The sequence below is a fragment of the Lagenorhynchus albirostris genome, chromosome 5 (assembly GCF_949774975.1).
Source record: "Lagenorhynchus albirostris chromosome 5, mLagAlb1.1, whole genome shotgun sequence".
Classification (NCBI taxonomy): domain Eukaryota; kingdom Metazoa; phylum Chordata; class Mammalia; order Artiodactyla; family Delphinidae; genus Lagenorhynchus; species Lagenorhynchus albirostris.
Genome location: NC_083099.1, coordinates 62,361,584 through 62,383,842, shown reverse-complemented (window position 1 = coordinate 62,383,842; position 22,259 = coordinate 62,361,584). Strand labels below are relative to the sequence as shown.

At 40.3% G+C, this 22,259-nt stretch overlaps 1 protein-coding gene across 10 annotated transcripts in view; it reads right to left on the bottom strand.

Annotated features, from left to right (window-relative positions):
- YEATS2 (YEATS domain containing 2) overlaps positions 1 to 22,259 on the bottom strand; it is a 109,102-nt gene that overhangs the window by 7,388 nt on the left and 79,455 nt on the right. For 6 of the 10 annotated variants that reach the window (XM_060150111.1, XM_060150114.1, XM_060150118.1 and 3 more), the window contains 10 exons: positions 20,409 to 20,570; positions 18,322 to 18,479; positions 17,388 to 17,546; positions 14,381 to 14,557; positions 13,598 to 13,784; positions 8,273 to 8,401; positions 7,683 to 7,781; positions 3,160 to 3,262; positions 1,932 to 2,005; positions 788 to 867 (listed from right to left, as the gene is read on the bottom strand). In XM_060150111.1, coding sequence (XP_060006094.1) covers positions 788 to 867; positions 1,932 to 2,005; positions 3,160 to 3,262; positions 7,683 to 7,781; positions 8,273 to 8,401; positions 13,598 to 13,784; positions 14,381 to 14,557; positions 17,388 to 17,546; positions 18,322 to 18,479; positions 20,409 to 20,570 — 1,328 coding nt within the window. The other 4 variants (XM_060150113.1, XM_060150115.1, XM_060150120.1 and 1 more) reach the window with 3 other exon arrangements.

The window sequence follows — 22,259 nt, the reverse complement described above, 5'->3', positions numbered from 1 at the left end:
TACCTAATGCTTATAAAATAAAACTGAAATTCCTAGGTTTGGCCTACAAGGTGTTTCACCTGGTCTTAACCTGTGATCTCCCACTTCCCCAGCCTTCCCAGCCTTCCCCAAACTCATCACACAGACTTTCTCAAAGCTTCCTAAGCATGCCTCTGTACCTGCTACTTCCCTCTTACAACCTTACTGTCTGGCACAGTTGCTACCACACTGAGTAATAAATACTTGACTTAATTTTAATATAATTCTTTAAAATTTTTTAGAAACTTCTACCAATGCAGGAAAAAGTAGATCTTTCAAAGGCTAGCTACATGTCTTTGGGGAATGAGATTTTTAACTAAGGAAAAAGTTCTACCATCAAATATTTAACGAGGGACTTCCCTGGTGGTCCAGTGGTAAAGCAATCTGCCTTCCAATGCAGGGGACGCAAGTTCGATCCCTGGTAGGGGAGCTAAGATCCCACATGCCACAGGGCAACTAAGCCCTCACGCCGCAACTACTGAGCTCGAGCACCACAAACTACAGAGCCTGCGCGCCACAACTAGAGAGAGAAAACCCACATGCCACAACTAGAGAGAAGCCTGGCACTGCAACGAAGAGCCAGTGTGCGGCAATGAAGACCCGGCACGGCCAAAAAATAAAGTTAAAAAAAAAAATTTAACGGAACATGCTGCAAAATTTATCATTGCTCCATGTGACGAGGTTTATGGAAGCAGCCAGAATGCACATGTGTTTTGGTTGTTTTCTCTAATAGGCTCTCAGTGGTGGCCTGCAGCAAACATGGGATTACCTCAGCAGCTCTCCTTTTCCCAATGTTCCAGCCATAATACTGCTCCACAGATTTTGCAGAAAAACAGCTGGCATCTTCACCTAGAATGCACATATCCAGCAAACTCTGAATAAAGTTATGATTTAAATAAAATCTTATTTGCTGGAAGCATGTCCAAAAGTTTCTTTAGACCTCTTTATTGGCTATGTTCCTTAACAGGCAAGTTCAGATGCAACATAACACACTCATTCATGTGTTCTCAAAACAACAGCCCTCCCTGGGAAATCAGCTTCTCTGGTAGAGAAAGTATCATGGCAGTAGACTACCTATTAAAATAAGTGGAAATGGCACTCCACTGGGAACAGGAGACCTGAGATGTAGCCTTGGCCTTGCCATTCACTAAGCTGCCTTGGGCAACCTATATCATCTCTCTGGGCTTCAGTTTTCTTAACTGTAAAATGAGACCACTGGGAAAGACAGTTCCAGAACTGCCTTTCAGCTCTAATATTCTGTATTTGTATCTGAATTTTTTTAAAAATTTTTTTCTTGCTGGGCTAGAAAAATCACTGAGTTTACTTTGAGCTACCTCGAAATGACCCCTTTGAGGGGAAAAAAAATAGTTTCTTTGCTATTACAGCTGGAAAAAATAAACAAGGTAGTCTGTACTTGGCCTATTGTTTCCATATTCCCATGAATGTGAAATGATAATCTGCTTCATCCCTTCCCTCTAAATGTTCGCGGGTGATCTTGCCCGAGAGCCGAAGCTTAAGTATCCACAGGCTGTCGGTCATGCCCTTGGTGAGGGCTGTTGATTCTGTCAGAGCAATTGGGGCTGAGAAGCAAACTGTTCAGTCTTGCTGACAATGGGCAGGGATAGAGGAGACCTCACTGCAGGAGGTCTTGACAGTTGTTTATTTCTACAGAGTGAGTGTTAGATGAAAGATAAAAAAATTCCTTCTGCAGATCAAACCGTGCAAATAGTAAGACTAACTGACCAAGATATTAATTCTAAAACCCTGCAAATGAGCTACAGCTGTAGCTAAAACCTCTGTGATAACTACCATGTCAGTATTAATTACAACACCAGGTGATTCAAGTTGACTTAATATCCCAAGTACTTCACAGCTTTAAAAAAAATGCATCCATATATTCAGTATTGTCTTACTTTTTGCAGTGATTAAAGGGATCTTCTTTACTACTGCTGTTAAGAGTTGCTGGATAGTCTCTAAATGGTCTATCCTGAGAAGGACAAAGAAAAGAAAATTAAGGTAGGGAATACACAGAGCAGTTTCTAACTGTGTGTGTGTGTGTGCGCACATAACACATATGAATTTATGTATATATTTCTCCTTTCCAAGGGAATTAAAATTTAAACCAACTATATTGGTATGTCCTTCCTTCTATGCATAGCCTTCTTTATAAATGAAGAGCATTCAATGCTTAAAAAGTCAACACTAAGATGAAACCCCAAGAATGACAAATTATGCAAACCTGACATTTCATTTTATCTATATTTTAAAATTAAATAGCCACGTAATCTTTTTGCAATGTGATTGTCACTAGAGTAGGGGATTCTATCATACAATGCCTATCTTAGGGTTATTACAGTTCATGCTGTCACCTGTTATATGAAAGTGGCTAAGCTTCTACCATTCCCAGCAGTTTGAAATACTTCAAAATATGCAGTCAGAGGTGGGTTCTCAATTCGGAAATTAGAAAATCTCTAGGAGTATTTTTAGAAGAAGCACTGATGGGCTTCCCTGGTGGTGCAGTGGTTGAGAGTCCGCCTGCCGATGCAGGGGACAGGGGTTCGTGCCCCGGTCCGGGAAGATCCCACATGCCGCGGAGCGGCTAGGCCCGTGAGCCACGGCCGCTGAGCCTGCGTGTCCGGAGCCTGTGCTCCGCAACGGGAGAGGCCACAGCAGTGAGAGGCCCGCGTACCGCAAAAAAAAAACAAAAACGAAGCACTGAGTCTGTATGGGCCATGAAAAGGCAGCTGTTTAAGATTAGGCAGGTGTGTGGCTACTCCGACACAAAATGTATACACACCTGAGTAATTACATCATGAAAAATTTCATACCCAAAGATTCAGCAAAGAAACTTCGTGTTGGTAAGCTCAAATGGAGGGAGATCTGTAATTGCAGCGGAGGCTTTTGAGGCAACAAATCAAGTGCTGCTCAGAGGTCACGTCAAGGGGTTAAATGAAGACTCCTGAGCTGTGCAGCAAATGGTAATACTTGTTCACCACACACAGACAGAAGGTTTCCACCCATCAAAGGGCTTAACTCATACACACAACTCTACACATATGCAGCTGTCTCGGGGATGGTTTTTTAAAAGTACCATAAACACACCGAAAGCACAACTCCCTTAGAGAGGACTGAAATAATTACTTAATGACATAGTTTCCCAGCTCAGAACTTTCTTCTGTTTTCACTGCTGTGTGACCATCCTGAGAGGGGCAGCTTGGCACAGGTGTTTCTGGTTCAGTCTTCACTACAAGGGAAGAGCAACAATGAGAGAACTGTTAGGGTTCAATGATGGAAGGACACGTGCGGGCAGAAACAAAAGCTCTTCCATGGAAACTCAGTGAGGACACTGCCACAGCAGCTGCTGCAGAGACATGGCCAGGGCGCTGAGACGGCGCCTATCATCACAGGATCAGCAGACAAGGGGAGAACTGTTAGCCTGGGTCTCATGACAAGGTGGGGCAATAAAGTGGCTTTTTAGATATTTCTTAGAGGGCCAACCACAGTGCTATGTGAGATCTCTCTCTCTCTCTCACACACACACACTTGAACAATGCCACATTAAAATACAATGCTGGCCTGTTCTAAGTTCTAATATCCTTTTGCTTATCATCTCTCCGGCTAAGTTTATCAACTTTTAGCATTATCTTAGTGTTCTAAGACACAGGGCAAAAAGCAAAAATCAGATATGTTGTGCTTGGAAAAATCCAAGCTAATCACATGCAGCCTTTTAATATCACCAGATCTACTGATGGAAGAGAGCAATGTCTCAGGAGCATTGTCTTCCTTTACTTTCACAACCTTCTTTGATCAAAATACTGTGAATACACACTCGCTGCTTCTGTATCAGCATCCCTGCCTTCAGTCTCTTCCCTAACAACCCATTTTGTACATGAGCACCAGAAAAATTTCCTAAAGGACCGTGTTAGTGTCATTTTCCTACTCAACATCCTTCAATAGTTTCATAAAAGCAAGGGTCTACAAATGAGATCTACTAGTGCATCTTTCCTTTTTTTTGATGTATAACATAACTTGCATAAAATGCACAAATACTAAGGGTACAGTTTGATAAATTTTACCTACGTATTCATCCATGTACCCATCACTCCAATCAAAATAGAGTATTTCCAGTCCTCAACCTGGCTCCCTTACGCTTTTGGCATTCTTTCCTGCCAAAGATAACCACCTTTTGTCCACTTTAAATTTCATATAACTGGAATCATACTGTGCTACCCTTTTGTGTCAGCATCTTTTTAGCTATTAAAAATAACAATGTAATGGACCTTTGGGTGGACATACACATGCGTTTCCTAGCAGTGTATCTGCTGATAGGGCAGATATATGTTTAACTTTATTAGAAACTGCCAAACTGATTTCCAAAGTAATTATATCCATTTGTAGTCCCATGAGCAGTGTATGTGAGTTCCAGTTGCTTCACATCTTTGCCAACACTTAGTAATGTCAGTTCTTTTCATTTTGGTGATAGAACAGTATCTCACTACGGTTTTAACTTGCATTCCCTTGATGACTGATGAGGTTGAACAACTTTTCATTTCCTTAAGAGATATTTCAATATCCTCTTCTGTGAAGTACCTGTTTACATTTCTTGCTCTTTAAAAAAAATCGGTGTCAGTCTTTTTCATATTGATTTTTAGGTCTGTGTATATTCTGAACAGAACTCCTTTGTCAAATATATCAATTGCAAATTATCTTCCAGGATGTGGCTTGACTTTCACTCTTAATTTTGTCCCTCTAATAAAATGAGGTTCCTAGTGTTAATAAAGTCTAATTTATCAATCTTTTCTTTTATGGCTAGCTTTCTTGTGTGCTCTTTGCCCAAGGTCATGAAGATATTCTCATATTCTTTTAGAAGCTTTATTGTTTTACCTTCACATTTAGTCTATGATCCAATTCAAATTAATTTCTGTTTATGGTGTAAGGCAGGGGCCAAGTTTTGTTTCCCCAAATGGATATATCCAATTAACTCAGCTCTATTTATTGAAAAGAACATCCTTTCCCTACTGAGTCTGCTGACTATATATGCGTGAGTCTATTTCTGGGCTCTTTTTTCTGTTCAATTATTCTTTTTGTTTCTTTTAAAAAATTTTTTATTTTTAAACAATTTTAAAGGTTATTTTCCATTTGCAGTTATTACAAAATATTGGCTATATTCCCTGTGTTGTACAATACATCCTTTGAGCTTATCTTACAACCAATAGTTTGTACCTCCCACTACCCCACCCCTATATTCTGTCTATTCTTGAACCAATACTACACTATCTCAATTACTGTAGCTTTACAGTATATATATATCTGGTGGCCCAAGTCCCCTGGCTTTTTGTTCTTCAAGACTGTCTTAGCTACTCTAGGCCTTGCATTCCCATATACATTTTAGATTTAGCTTGTCAATTTCTGCACAAGCACAAAAACAACAATGTAGGGATTCTGACTGGGACTGTATTGAATCTGTGTCATTTGGGGGGAAGATTAATAACATATCAGGTCTTTCAGTAATATAATTAAATAATATATTTATAATTTATTATATTTATAATGGTATATCCTTCCATTTATTTAGATCTTCTAAATTTCAGAAATGTTTAGTGGGTTGTTAGCAGTTAATTTCTATATAGAAATCAAAATGGCTTTTGTATGTATACAGACTTGTATTGAGTGACCTCGCTAATTTCACTGTTAGCAATACATCTTCCCCCAACCCCTAGTGATTCCAAGACTTCAAAAAACAAAAGGAAGGCCTCAGAAAAAGTTCAGATACTCCAGTTCTATAGGTGCAAGTATAGTCACTGTATTTACTTATTGTTTGGCCACACTGCATGGCTTGCAGGTTCCTAGTTTCCCAACCAGGGATTAAACCCAGGCCATGGCAGTGAAAGCGCCTAGCCCTAACCACTGGACCTCCAGGGAATTCCCGCAAGTATACTCACTTTAATCTGGCATGCAAACAATTACAAAATTATCTAATCAGCATATTCAGGCTGGGATAGCTATTCTACTGGAGAAATGAAAACATATGCTGAGACTTACATATAATAGCCCCAAACTGAAAATAACCCTAATCTCCACTAACAGGAGAAAGGATAAACAAATTATGGTATATCCATCCATCCCTACAATGTGGAATACTACTCACCAACAACATGGTTGAATCTCAAAAACACTGCAGTGAGTGAATGAAATTGGACACAAAAGAACGTATGTTCTTCCATTCACATAAAGTTTAAAAATAGACACAAGTAATCTATCATAATAGAAATCAGAACAGTGGTTGCCTATACGGGATGGGAATTGACTGGAAGGGGGCACAAGGTGATGGAAATTTCTATAGCTTGAACGCAATATTGGTTACTTGGGTTTATGCATTTGTCAAAACTCATCAAATGGTATGCTTAGTATCTTTGCACTTTACACAAAATTTTCCTCAATTAAAATCAAAACAGAGATGCTCTGGCCCCAGTCCAAAATTAATTGAATCAGAATCTGTATGAGGAAGGCCTATGATATATACCTACTGCTGAGAAGAAACGCTGGTCTAGATTAGTATCAATTCTTCCATCAGGACTAGCTAACTTTTCCTATAAGGAACTAATCAGTAAATATTTTAGGTTTTGTGGGTCATATGATCTCAGCTAGAACTACTCAACTCTTGAGGTTGCAGTACACCTATGGACAATATGTAAATGAATGGGCATGGCCATGTGCTCATTAAAGAACGAGCAGCAGACTGCAGTCAGCCAACCCTTGCTTTGGATGGTCATGCTCTAAGTTCCAAATCCATCTCTTCATAAGACTATTATGAGACATCCTGGCATGCCTGGAAAGTATTTCAAATTCTGACTGTACTGCTTTCTAGTTTTCTAGACTTGGGAAGTATGGACTTAGTATCTCCAAACTTCAGTTTCCTCATTTGCAAAATGGGCGTAATAGCTGTCCTAAAGTACTGTGATAATTAATGATATATATATAAAGCAGCTAGCACAGTGCCTAGTACACTTTAGGCTCTTACACATGGTAGCTATCATTATTGTAGATGTTACAAATGTCAAAATGTGTTAACCCACTGCACTATCTCCATCTACTCAACAGTCAGAAATGTCCCCACTGCCAGCTGCCAAGGTCTGGCCCTACCTACAGCTCCTTTACCGCAACTACATACCCCAGATGAGTCCCTTTAATTGGTCTACTCCCCCAAACAAACCCTCTGAGTCTTTGTCTCTACTGTTCCCTTAATCTGGCATGCCCCTTGACCCCTCCACAGCTAAAAATGCTTCACTCTAAAGTCCAGGTTATAATCCATGTCCCATACAAAGTGCTACACAAAAGTGCTACCCACCTAAACACCCCCAGCTTCCCTGACCAGACATCCTAGATTGAAATACTTCAGCATTCATTTTCCAGATCACTTACCCTGCATGTATCAATCACTGCTTGCTGTCTACTGCAACTCTCTTCAACCTGATTATAAGTTCTTGGAGGGCAGAAATGATGCTTTATACATCTCTGTATTTCCCTTAATGTCAAGTCTATATATAAACACTCTACATATTTTTGAAGTGACCGATTCATGGATGCTGAAATTCAAGGGAGTCATATTACAGTAATGTCTTGCACAAAACTTCTGGGCAAATATACTGTGGGAAACTACATACCTTTTGTAACAGTTGCTGGAGCAGAGCTGGGGACAACTGGAGTTGGGGCAGCTACAGGCAGAATGGCAGGTGATTTGTTGGTAGGAAATGACTGAACCACTAACAGGCAAAAAAGGAGGGGAGGATATAAGAAATATAGAAATTATTTTAATGAAAATGATCTAACTCCCAGGTGGTAGCCCCTCCTTAGGCTACTAGCACAAAAACAATTTCAGTACAACAGATATGGTCCTTTTTTAATACAGTGATTGACAAGGTGGCTGTTTCCTATTAGTACCAGGGTAAATGAGCTGGTATCTTCAACTGTGGAAATGGGAGCTTGTCACTAAACTCAGAAAATAAAAATCCAATTAACCTGCACTCATAAATGCTTAAAATGTAACCCCCCTACTCAACTTAAGAAATGGGCAGTTATTTAGAAGTCAGTGGATCATTTGGGTTTTACTTTCAGTCCTAGAGGTGGTGCCAGGGAGTATGGTGACAGCTCAAGGGCAGGCTAAAAAAGGGAGAAGCGGCCACCACGTGACGGAATACAGACTCTCCCACCAGACAGACCCAGAGACAACCACACCCACAGGTGAAGAACTCACCTTTATTCACAGGCATCAGTATAGTCTGCACACCTCCAGATGTGTTTACACTGAGTGGTTTGAGCTGGCTGGGGATTGTCAGAACAGCCTGCTGGGGATTGGACTGACTGGAATGAATCTTTAACAATCCTAAAATAAGTTGGAAGATAAAGCCAAGCTGAAGATCAGATGCTTCCTTGAAGTTCATGCCCTCTTCAGCATTCATATTTTCTCACAGGAGGACATTCTTAGGACATTTACCCTTTCAATAAAGAAAGAGCTGGAAGCATAAGCCAATGGATGCAGCTGATTTCTCAATGAAGCAATGAGGCAACAATAATGATTTATTTTTACCCTGCTATCATAAAGTAATACAAAAACTTTTGGAAAAGTGGGAATAATAGAAAAGAGAAAAGTCACCCAGAGTCCTACTGCAGAGACAACCAGTATCATCATTTTGAGGTAGTTCTTTTCCATGTTTGTTTTATATGACAATTTATTTGTTTTGTATATAGCTGTGATACATACAAACTGGCTGTAAAATTTTGTATTTTGATTTGGGTAACTGTCATTTTCCTACTTAAAAACCTTCTCTGGCTCTGGACTGCCTAGAGAATGTTTCCAAAATTAGTCAAAGCATTCAGAGTCCTTTTTTTTTTTTTTTTTTTTGTGGTACGTGGGCCTCTCACTGTTGTGGCCTCTCCCGTTGCGGAGCACAGGCTCCAGACGCGCAGGCTCAGCGGCCATGGCTCACGGACCCAGCTGCTCCGCAGCATGTGGGATCTTCCCGGACCAGGGCATGAACCCGTGTCCCCTGCATCGGCAGGTGGACTCTCAACTACTGCGCCACCAGGGAAGCCCCCAGAGTCCATTTTAATCTGGTCCTAATTTATCTGCATCTTCTTTACAACAACCTTTACATATCTAATACTTCAGTCTGTCTATTCACCATATCTTATAATTTCCTATCTCTGTGCAGCCTTTATTTTTCAAACCAGATATTCTCCATTTATTTTAGAAGGGGTCATCCTCTCCCACTTTGCTTTAAAAGAATTTCCATACTCCCATTTCCATTATAAAACTAGTCTAGACATTCAGAGGGCCAGTAAAAAAAGTGACAAAAAGGAGTACACAAGATACAACACAAACACATATTATAACAACTACTTAAAAACAGCGACAGACAGGACTTCCCTGGTGGCGCAGTGGTTGAGATTCCAAGCTCCCAATGCAGGGGGTCCGGGTTCGATCCCTGGTTGGGGAGCTAGATCCCACATGTATGCTGCAGCTAGGATTTCGCATTATGCAACCAAGGAGCCTGCCTGCTGCAACTAAGACCTGATGCAGCCAAATAAATAAATTAAATATTTTTTTTAAAAAACAGCGACAGAGGCTAAAGATACTTTAAGGCACTGGAATGCAGTTAGCTTGAGTTAAGAAAAGGAATAGTCTTGGGCTTCCCTGGTGGCGCAGTGGTTGAGAGTCCGCCTGCCGATGCAGGGGACACGGGGGCAGGGAAGATCCCACATGCCGCGGAGCGGCTGGGCCCGTGAGCCATGGCCGCTGAGCCTGCGCATCCAGAGCCTGTGCTCTGCAACGGGAAAGGCCACAGCAGAGAGAGGCCCGCATACCACAAAAAAAAAAAAAAAGAGAGAACAGGAATAGTCTTAAATACTTTCAAGAACAAAGCCTTAAATAAACAAGAAAATCGTTCTTTGGAATAGATGAGTGTTAGATCAGTCAAGTAGTAATTACTTAACTGAGATGTGCCCTCCAAGAGTACAACAATGACCTGGTTTCTTCGTATTTTTAAAATTCTTATTTCTATCAAAACATTACATGCTCATCAGTTGAAAAGTTAAAAAGTGCTAAAAGGCATATAACTAAAAATAGCCATCCTTTGCTCCAACTCCCTGTCTTCATCTGGTTCCCCAGTAGTATACACTTTTAACCTTTTGGTGTTTTAATATTTATCTCAGCATTTTTTAAAAGAATGTGTATATTGTAGGCCTTGATTCATTTTGATGTTACACACTGACTTACTATTAAGGTAGATAAGCACTGTAAGGCATTTTTACCCGCTCTTCCCTCTCCTCCAATATTGGTCTCTATCGATCCAAAGAATATCATGATGCTATGACTCGATCTCATTTTCTGGAGTTAATAATTTCCTTCTTTTTCATTTGCTTATTTAGTTCTCCTTCAACATCTTACTAAAGTCTTCCCATGTCCTTCAAAAATGCTATAAATCACCCTTTATACAGCTCTCCACATGGTCAAACCTCCTAAATAATTTACAGTTCCATTTTTAAAATAAGAGCTATCCTTCCTGGGACTCTCTGATATGCTCTAATTTGGACTGTTGCTTTCTAGGCCTGCTGCAAAGCCTTCATTCGGGGAGCGCCCTTTCACAGTTACCCTGGGAATTCCCTTTGCCTTCCTCTCTATTTTTGTCCTCTTTCTTGGTCTACACCTCTTCACTCTGGTGAAACATGTATTTTAGTTATGTTTTGAGACAAGGTCATAGAAAATACATTTGAAACGCTGTCTGTCAGAAAATATTTCTACCCTCATACTCAGTAAAGATCTGGCCAATTACAGAATTCTAGACTACAAGAATTCCCCCCTAGAACTTTGAAAAGCAATATTCTAGCTTCCAGCCCTGCTACTGAGAAGCCCAATGATAATGTAATTTCTGAACTTTTCTGTTTATTTTTCTGACAGCTTTTCAGATCTTCTCCTTGTCACTGGTGTTCTGATTTCATGAACAAACTGTCCCTTCTTGTGAGCCACCTTTCACTCATTGTGCTGGACACTGTGCCTCTTGAACCTGGAAGTTCATGCCCTTCAATTTGGGGATAAACTGTTTCATTTCTTAGATCATTTCTTTCCCATTATTTTCTGTTTTCTTTCTGGAATTCCGTTTAGTTTCATGTTGCCAGGGCTCCCTAATACATCATCAAAGTTTCTTTCTTAGTGTCTACTTCTTGGTCTATTCCCTGTTTCCACCTTGTGCCCCATAGTTTAGTCTAAATGCTGTAGCCAGTGACCTGTTAAAAGGAAAAGGCAGCTCGTGTTACTCCTGAGCTGAAGACCCCGCAATGGGTTCTCTTGAAGTAAAAATCAATGTTCTTACAGTGACCTACAAAGGCCCTATGTGATTTGGCCCCCACCACTCTGACTTTATCTCCTGGTTCTCTTTCCCTTGCTTACTCTGCTCTAGTCACAATGGCAATCTTGTTCAAAACAGTTTGTAATGCACACAAAAAATTTAATTGAAAAATTAAAGGTTATACCTCAATTAAAAAAAAAAGGATACACACACACACACACACACACAAAATAGTCAGTAGAAAACAGTTTGATTCTCTTATGAAAATAATATAAAGTTTCATCAGCAGTATCTCAGGAAACTAGAACTTAAAGCAAGAGACTTCATTTAAAAATCAGAAAAAAGGAGGGCATTCATTTCTTAAACTAGTAATTCCTTCTATTTCTACAATTTCTACTCCAGTGCTAACCCAGTACCTCTAAACATTCAGTTAGCAGAGAACAAGCACTCCCCACATAAAAACTTGGTCGATTTTAACTGGGAGGTAGAAATCATGGGAAAAATAAACCAGCCTTAATCTTTTGGTCTCTACCCAAAAAGCAAACAAAACATAGGGGCTTGATTTAGACTCATGTATGGAATCTAGTGATAATAAGAAGAACAACAAGAATATCCACAATCTTTTTTTTTTAATACCCAAGAGTCGTTAAGATGATTTATTTATAGACCAAAAAGCTCACAAGCCTATGCTTTTATTTTAGCAAACTACATGCAGTAACAGTGAAGAATACCCACAATCTTTATGCAGAGATAGTAAGGTATGTGTGTGTATGTATTTATGTTTGTGTGTGTATATACATGTGTGTATGAATATATATCATATATATATTAGCAATACTCAGTTATTTTTCTGTATACCAGTGCCAGTTGGTAAACTATTATTAATCTGCAACAACGCAATACAGATACTGAGTGTTCAAAAGTTTTGTAACAGTTTGACTTTGTTGTGATATTTTTATTGTATTTTACAGAAGTATCTGTCTGTACTAGATTATAGTAAAACAAAGTTGACCTTTCAAGTTTGAGAAGTAATGCTGTATATTATATCAGCCCCTGGCATCTGGGACAGTACAATGTAGTCAAACACATTAATATTTGTGGCAAAAGATGAATATTCATATTAAGTAGTATAAACAGCCTGTCAATGGAGGTCAGATTTTGCCCTAAAATTCATTATGGGGAAAAACAACAATAAACAAACCTTTGGTTTTCACAGCTTTTTGGATTTCAGAATTGCAGATAAGGGAATGTGGACTAACAACAATGATGACACTAAAAATGATAACAGCAGCAATTATTTATATAATGGCAACTACATGTCAGACGGTATCCTAAGCATTTTTATATTAACTCATTTAATCGTCTCAACTTTATGAGGTAGGTATTAGGCAATCTGGCTCTAGGATTTGTGCTCTATGTTACCCAAAGAAGTAAAAGGCACACTCTTCCGGGGCCATTCAGGGTGGGCACAGAGAAACGATACATCTTACCAAAGCTCAAGCATGTCATTCTAACACTACCCAATATAATAACTACTGTTAAAAATAGTATCTTGGGGCTTCCCTGGTGGCACAGTGGTTGAGAATCCGCCTGCCAATGCAGGGGACACGGGTTTGAGCCCTGGTCCAGGAAGATCCCACATGCCACGGAGCAACTAAGCCTGTGCACCACAACTACTGAGCCTGCGTGCCACAACTACTGAAGCACTCGCATCTAGAGCTCGTGCTCCGCAACAAGAGAAGCCACCGCAATGAGAAGCCTGCACACCACAACGAAGAGTAGCCCCCACTCGCCGCAACTAGAGAAAGCCCGTGCACAGCAACCAAGACCCAACACAGCCAAAAATAAAATTAATTTATTAAAAAAAAAATCATGTCTTGGAGTCAACAATGCTAATTTAATTTTATATACTTTGTTTATGAAAGCAAAAAGAGATGTATGTTTTACCATGAGTTCCATGCAAAACTGCTGATAAATACCCAGAAGAGTTCCAGATGGCTGTTTTATTATATCAGTTAAGAATTGTTATTCAATCCATAAAAACATTTCAGACTTGAAAATTTACACCTGGATTTTAAATAAGAGTAATTCATCTAAAAGGCAGCTATATGGAAAATGCTGCCGAATTAATGATTTTTAACAATTTATTATTAAAAACTGTTATTATGTAAGACCTTCCACAAATACTCTAGCCCAAAGAAGGGAGCGAGAAATAATATTATGGTACAACTGACCTGATACTGTGGCCTTTCCAGAGATGGGGTTTGGTGTGGACACCAGGGACGTAGCACTGATGACAGAGGAGGTAGCAGCCTTGCAGGGTCCCATGGTGGCTGGGCTCACACACACTTGTTGCTGCCCAGAAGTTTTCATTACAGAAGTCATAGCAGATGATGAACTGGGAGCTGTTCCTTCCGACTGCTAACCCACAGGACCAGAAATAATAGATATTAAGAAGAAAGTACTATAACTTAGAACAGTGACTGCCATGTAGCATACCCAATAAATATTAGCTATTAGCGGGCTTCCCTGGTGGCGCAGTGGTTGAGAGTCCGCCTGCCGATGCAGGGGACACGGGTTCAAGCCCTGGTTCGGGAAGATCCCACATGCCATGGAGCATCTACGCCCGTGCACCACAACTACTGAGCCTGTGTTCTAGAGCCCATGGAGCCACAACTACTGGCCCGCATGCTGCAATTACTGAAGCCCAGTTGCCTAGAGCCCGTGCTCTGCAACAAGAGAAGCCACTGCAATGAGAAGCCCGTGCACCGCAACGAAGAGTAGCCCCCGCTCGCCGCAACTAGAGAAAGCCCAAGAGCAGCAACAAAGACACAATGCAGCCAAAAATAAATAACTTAAATAAATAAATTAAAATAAAATGGTGAGTTTTATGGTATGTGAATTATATTTGAATTTTTAAAAAAGTAATATGGCCCAATAGTGTGCCTGATGAATATCTTACATTTTTACTGCTTTTATGCTTCATTATGGTTTTCCACTATCATGCTACTTCTCACCTGTTGCGCAGGACCATTTGCTGAGAGGGCTACAGCTGGGGAACTGGCAGTTGTAATAACTCCTCCTGCTACCCTCAGCATCGTGGTTCCAGGCTTTGAGAGTTGTGAGGTGGCTGGCACAGACTTCAATGTGCTATCAGATATTTTCATTAGAGATGCCTGTGCCCCCGGGGCCGCCTGCAGAAATAAAATGGATTGGAGTAATAAGTTACCCTGGTTAATAGGCACAATTTAATCCTTACCTACATACACCCCCCCAAATACTGCATCCCCAAGAAAGTCTTGCTAATTAAAACTATATGAAGGGGACTTCCCCAGTGGAACAGTGGTTAAGAATCTGCCTGCTAATGCAGGGGACACGGGTTTGAACCCTGGTTTGGGAAGATCCCACATGCCGCGGAGCAACTAAGCCCGTGCGCCACAACTACCAAGCCTACATGCCACAACTACTGAAACCCGCACACCTAGAGCCTGTGCTCTACAACGAGAAGCCACTGCAATGAGAAGCCCGTGCACCGCAAAAAAGAGTAGCCCCCGCCTGCTGCAACTAGAGAAAGCCCGCGCACAGCAACAAAGACCCAACACAGCCAAAAATAAAGAAAAATAACAAAAATCAAGAATAATCAATACACACATGGGTAAATCTCAGAAACATTCTGTTCAACAATAAAAGCTAACATAAAAGACTATATACTATATAATTTTGTTGATATGAAGTTCAAGAACAGGCAAAAGCTAATCTATGGGGCTTCCATGGTGGCACAGTGGTTGAGAATCCGCCTGCCAATGCAGGGGACACGGGTTCGATCCCTGGTCTGGAAAGATCCCACATACTGCGGAGCAACTAAGCCCGTGCGCCACAACTACTGAGGCTGTGTGCCGCAACTACTGAAGCCCGCGCACCTAGAGCCCGTGCTCCACAACAAGAGAAGCCACCGCAATAAGAAGCCTGCGCACCACAACGAAGAGTAGCCCCTGCTCACCACAACTAGAGAAAGCCCACGTGCAGCCACGAAGACCCAACTCAGCCAAAAATAAATAAATAAAATAAATAGTTTTTTAAAACATCTAATCTATGGTGACAGAAAAATGGTGATAGAAAAAAACTGGAAAGAGAAATGAGGGTATGTTTTAGAGTAATGGAAATGCTCTATATCATGACTGGGATAGTGCTTGCAAGAGCATACCCATTTGTCCAAATTCCCTGAGCAGTATATTTGTGATCTGTGCATTATTCTATGTAAATTGTACCTTAATAAAAGGCAACAGCAAACATCTTAGCTGTGGCAGAACAGAAAGAAAGTCACTGCACTGGCTGCAACATGAGCGGATTAGAAGAAATTAGCTAAGATTTTAAAGAATTCTGGGGCCTCATACCTGTTTAAAACAGCAAAGAGCATCTGACCAAAGGGAAGTTAGTACTCAAGGAAACCAAATGCTGGTAATTTGAAAAGATCAACAAAACTGATAAACCTTCTAGCTAGACTTATCAAGAAAAAAAGAGAAGATACATAACTATCAAAGTCAAGAATGAAAAAGGGGACATTACCAAAGATTCTACAGACATTAAAGGATAAGGGAAAATTATGAACAAGTTTGTTCCAAGAAATTCAACTACTTAGATATAATAAAAAAAATTCCTTTTAAAGATATAAACTACCAAACCTCCTTAAGACAAAATAATGTGAATAGTCAGTCTTATCAATATATCTATTAAATAAATTGAAATTGTAGTTAAAAACCTTCCCAATTAGGAAAACTGCAAGCCATTACGGCTTCACTGGTGTATTCTGAACGGTTAAGGAAGAAATAATACCAAGTTGACATAAACTCTTCCCCAAAAAGTGAAGAGGAGGAAGTTTCCAACTCATTTTATGAGGCCAGCATTACTCTGATACCAAAACCAGACAGAGGGCTTCCCTGGTGGTGCAGTGGTTGAGAGTCCGCCTGCCGATGCAGGGGAAACGGGTTCGTGTCCCGGTCTGGGAAGATCCCACATGCCGCGGAGCGGCTGGGCCCATGAGCCATGGCCGCTGAGCCTGCGCTCCGCAATGGGAGAGGCCACAACAGTGAGAAGCTCGCGTACCACACACACACACAAAAAACCAAACCAGACAGAAATTACAATGAAAACTACTGACCAATATCCCTTGCAAAAATTCAAATTCAATTCAACAATACATTAAAAGAGGATAACATATCACAACCACGTAGGGTTTATTCTAGGAACGCAGGGTTGGTTTAACATTTGAACAATCAATGTAATTCACCTTATTAACAAACTAAAAAAGAAAAACCATAGGATCCTCTCAATAGACACAGTAAAAGCATCTGACAAAAATCCAATATCATTTCATGCTTTGAGAACTGCTGATCTACATTCAGTCATAAAAAGTGCATTATTTGTTGATATCCACACTGTCTATATCCTTCTACACTTTGTTTCATTTGGTAAGTTTTTGAGATTTAGCTATAGATGATTATGATATCCCTCGCCCAGTTAAAATTCCCTGTCATTATTCTTCCACCTATGCTAAAGACGCTGTAGAAACATACACCAAACTCCCTATAGCATTTACTTACGATATGGATATCGTGGCTGAAATCACCTATAACACTATTCAGAATCTCCTATATGAAGTCCCTCCAGAGAAATTTTAGAATGAAGTGTCTAGAAAATCTTTGTTTCTTCTAAGAAAATATTGTGTGGTTATTTTTTTTCCTCTCACAAATAGTGTGAATTTTATAACTTATCATTGTTCTCATTTTGCTTTGGCAAATTTTATTAAATATACAGGACATTACTGTTTGCATATCTAAACAACTCTCTGGTCTTATCTTCTCATTCTACTTATATTTTTCCAAATCTTATGATTTTATTCTTATTTTTCTATACTATTTTATTGCTTATTTTCTTAGGTAACAATAATTTCTTTGTGGAAAGAGACAAGCTGTAAATATTTGTGTGTGTGTGTGTGAGTGTGTGTGTGTGTGTGTGTGTATTTACCTGGGTAAACAAAGTGGTTTTTTGTCCAGAGATGACTTTTAACGTTTGCTGTCCTTGTGCAGAGGATGTGCTGACTCCCAGTGTTCCTTGCACCACTGACCCCGTAGTCAGCTGTTTTCCAGATGTCTGGGGTGATGGCTGGCCAACTAAAAACGTGCCCTAAATTACAAACAAATAAAGACCTGATCAGTAATTTGTTAAGTTCAAATGACTTGCTCTGATTCTTTAAATCACAAGGTCCCATATTATAAGCGACAGTGCTACCCTTCAATTCTACAACTCATCAAAATGATTAAAAAGAATAGCTCTGCTCTCAGTGTCACTACTAACAGTTATCCCCACTTCTCAAACTTTGCACTGGAGTTACAGAGCAGGCTGTTGGAAGCTCAAGTTTTACAATCTAGTCCCCTCATAGCTGGATTTAATCCTTCAGACTGATAACTATCTACTCTCACTAAGAACATCTAGAACCAAAATTCCATTCCCTTCCTTAGAGAGGAGCCAAGACCAGCGACAAGGGGAAAGAAAGGAGGCAGAAGCCTGTTCCTAATCTTGAATCCAATGGAACTCCAAACCATAACTTGATACTATCTCTCTGGTTACATCTAGGAGAAAATTTTCAACTGCACATTAATACTATTCCAAATCCACGAGAGGCAACAGCATAGCAAAAATCTTTCAGAAAGATCTGGGTTTAAATCCAAACCCTACCACTAGGCTTAGCGGAGAGATCTTGGATAAGTTACATAGGTCCTTCTGAATCTCCACTCGCTTTTCTCTCAAAACAAAGCAAACCCAAAATAATACAGATTTATAACATGACTAAAATGTTAGTATTGATGCCTGATTCCAGAGCCGTAAAGGTAAATCCACTATAATTAAAGGCAGTCATTAAATAACTGATTTAAAAGATACCAGTCACAAATGAGCAGACCTGAGGGGTTTGCTTGAGGATGTAAGATGTGTACGTCAGGTGCTGGGATATCCCTCCAGGGCCGGCAGGGCTCTGGGCTCCTCCAGTTCCTCCTCCACTGCCACTGCCACTGCCACTGCCACCACCACCGCTACTGGCAGCTGAGCCAGACTGGAGGTCTGAAAAGACAAAGTATTAAGAGAAGGCTTAAGAGAAAAAACAGATGAGCCCAGTTCCCTTAGGGCTCCACTCCTTCCCTTTCCTCCTTTCCTCCTTTTTTTTTGTAATATACAAGTTTGTGACAAGAGTGAGAACTTTCTAACGCTGAAGACTGAAATATATTTACGTTTGACTAAATGATGGTCGACTAGTTCAGCTCTGAGTACTGTACTACAATGAAGAACTTATCTTTGCAAGTGTTTTAGCTTAGTTGTGAGAGATCGAGAGTCAGATACATTTTCTAACCAAGTGTTTTTAACCAACACTTAAATGTGCTCAGAGAAGTGCTCCCAAACTTTCTGGCATCTGATTCAATTTCAGTGAAACTGCTGGAATTTAGTATAATTTTGCAATACTCTCTCTTTTCCATCTCCCCCCCTGCTCTGGAAAAAACCAAGACTTTCTTCATATTTATAACGACGCCAGGTCTTTTTTGCTTTTCAAATTCCACTTTAAAGCCTTTGTACCCTTTTTACTTCCCTTTTGGTGACATTACATATGTAAACTACACTCTAAGTGGCTCTCTGGATGAATTTTGGAAGACTTACATTGTCTTTCTCTTACATATCTAAATTTTTGATACACCACTACTTAGGTATGAGGAAAAAACACCAGGGTAAGAGTGGAAATCGCCCATTACGGTCAGTAAACAAAATGGCTGACTAGCTTTTGAAACTGAGTCCCCCTAAAACCAAATTCCCCTGCTGAGTTTATGATTAATCTCTCTATCCAAAACTTTATTCCCTTTCTTGTCCCCTCTGACCTCAATTCTGTGCTAACTGAACATTAATCAACCAGAGTCAGATGACTAAACCTGCCATTGTTAACAACATCATTAATGTACTAAAAGTGCTGTTGTAGATAACATCGCTAAGGTAAAAACTCAGATTGTTTCCCTAGGGCAAGATGAGCTAATAGACCCCCAAGCCATGGACCACCTGGCCAGAGAAATGTAAACCAGAGACATCCTGACACCCAAAACTACGATTAAGAAACATCACAAGATGATGATTAACCCCAGCTTCTTTGTTCCTCCCCTTTAAATACCCTGAACTCAAAGACCAAGTTGGAGTGGATCTGAGACTTGTTTCCCACTCCCTTGCTTGGTGCCCTGCAATTAACACTAACTTTGCTGCAAACTCCCACTGTCAGAAATGGTTTTCTGTACCACGGGCACACGAGCTCTTGCTTGATTACAATTACAACACTGCACTTTGGCAAGTGACTAATTTCAAATGAACCTAACTGCTGTACCAACTATACTTCTGACTCAGATGGAAATAATTCCTCTTACCCTTTCCTTTTCAACACTACCCAAATTGTTTTTCTCTATATGTCAAAGCAAAAGTTTATATAAGCCTAGATAAACCACCTAATTTCCTTGGGGCTTTACATCTTACACACTAAGGCTGAGCCTGTATTTCTCTTGCCATCTCCAAACCTAGCAAACTTAAGTCGCACATCTAAATAATGGCAAGCAGAGACACTTGATTCCAATTCTATTCCCATCCCCTTCAAAATAAAAACAGGCGTCCAGCAATCTTCTCAGGTGTCACCAGTTTTCAGATACCACTGACAGGAAGAAGTCTTCTTTATTTCCAGCTCACATATACAGCTTTCTCCCAACACAGGCTCAGTAGCCATACCTCTTCACTGTAATTTGTTCCCAAACCCAGACTCTGAGCAGATAAATCCAAGAAAACAGTGTCACCTCCTAAGAGTATGATTATTTAAACTCACTTCTAGTTAAAATGTGTGCATGTTTTAAATCCATTTGAGCAAACAGAGCTATGAAAATGCTTCCTGAAACAGGTAAGAACTGCCCCTCAGGTGGATGAGATGAACGTACCCAGAGACCCAAGAACCAAATGATTTAATGATGGACTAACTAGAATTGTTGGTAGCCCGCAGGATGGCTCCTTGAGGGATCAGCAGCAGTTTTCCTTTTCCTGAAGGGTTCTTGCTGTTCGTTGTAAGGTAGAGCTTAGTGCCAGGAGGCAAATTTGCCAAGTTGGCCAAATTAGTGGCTGGCAGCTGCAATGTCGCCATTACTAAAATGGTGAAGGGAATAGAGGGAAAAAAAGAAAGAGGAAAAACATTAAGATAAATTGGAACTGAGGGCAATGCTATCTCTAAAATTAAAACATACACAGAGTAATAAAATACTTATTCAAAAACACTAACAAACAATAAACTCTACAGTTTGCTTCCTAGATGCACAGTGCTTTAAAGGCTGACATTTTTCATTATGTTGCTAATTAAAATATTTACATACTAGAAGAGCTTTCTACAAACTATAAAGAAATTTATATCTGTATATAGAGTGACCATATGTCATGGTTTGCCCAAAGCCGTTACAATTTATACCTACGTCCCACTATAATTAATAGTGACTCTTAACTCTCAAAAGTACTGTTGTTTAGACAGTCAATAAAATAATCACCCTCTCTATGGATGAATACACATTTGCTTCTCATTCGTTTAAAGCCCCTTTATAGTCAATTTCTAGTAACGATGAATCTACTGATTTGAAACAAGACTTCTAGTCTCCCTCACTTTCTAAGAACTAAAAAATGCTACAGTCAACAACTGGCACATATACTATGAAACTATAATTCATCTTTTAAAAGTCTCACCTATGTCAAACAGCTTTCACTAACCCCTTAGAATTTACTTCTCGATGCACATCGCTGTGATACCTCTAAACATGAAAACTTTCTGCAGTTACTTTGTATTTGAATCTCCAGGAACTGAAGCCTACAGGACCATGTGAGTCCCACAGGGAAAGGACTCTCAGCCTCCTGCCACCTGCTAGAGTAGTCCCTCTCAGGACCACTTCACTGTGCAAAGCTTTGGGAGGCAGGAACCCTGGAAGCTGCACCCAATATCAGGGACTGATATTAAACTGAGGGCCATTCCTCTTCATTATGACCAGAACTAATCTCATCTTACACCACTGTGCATCGCAGCCACGCCAGGACTGCAGACCTCTCTGCCACCCGCACCCGGAGTCCCATCTCCACACGGCTCACGGTCCCTGATCTGAACCATCTCCTCATGCTTTCTTCCTTCCCTGACTCTTTCACCAGGCACCCCACTCCAGGAATTCCTGCTGTGATCACTACACCCTCTAGAACATCAACCTCCTTGAACATTATCTCTTTTTGTGGTAATTAAACTCATCAGTCCTCTGAAGATAAGACTTCCCCAGAAATCCGCTAGCTATGGGCTGTTTTCTGTCTTACCTCAATATCAGAGGGCTAGGACCAGGAAAGGAACATTTTTGCTCTCCAGTTAGACTTTCAGACCATTATCACGGCTCATGCCAGAGGGGGAGAAAAAAAAGCCCTGCCTCTTTTGAGGCTCCTACTTAGCTATTCCATCTCCCTCTCTTTTCTGCTCTAATTTACTGAACTCCCAAGTCACTTCCCCTCATTAGCTGAAGGCAGACTTCAGACTCAAAGTATTGTGCTCTGCGCTAAAGGCTCATTCTCAGTGACAACACTATAGATGACTTATTTAATTCTCTGCCTTCTCAGTGCTATATCTTCCAAACTCCAAAGGTCACTTCTTCTGGCCCATCTCAAACACTCATTTTTAATGCCACAAAAGAACTTTGTCAGCAGCAGCAATTCTTCACCTCTGAAATCTTTATTTTGGACCTCCACTACCCTCCCAACTCACTGCTACCATTCTTTAGCCTCATCAAGACCTTTAAAAATTAGTAAATATCAAATACC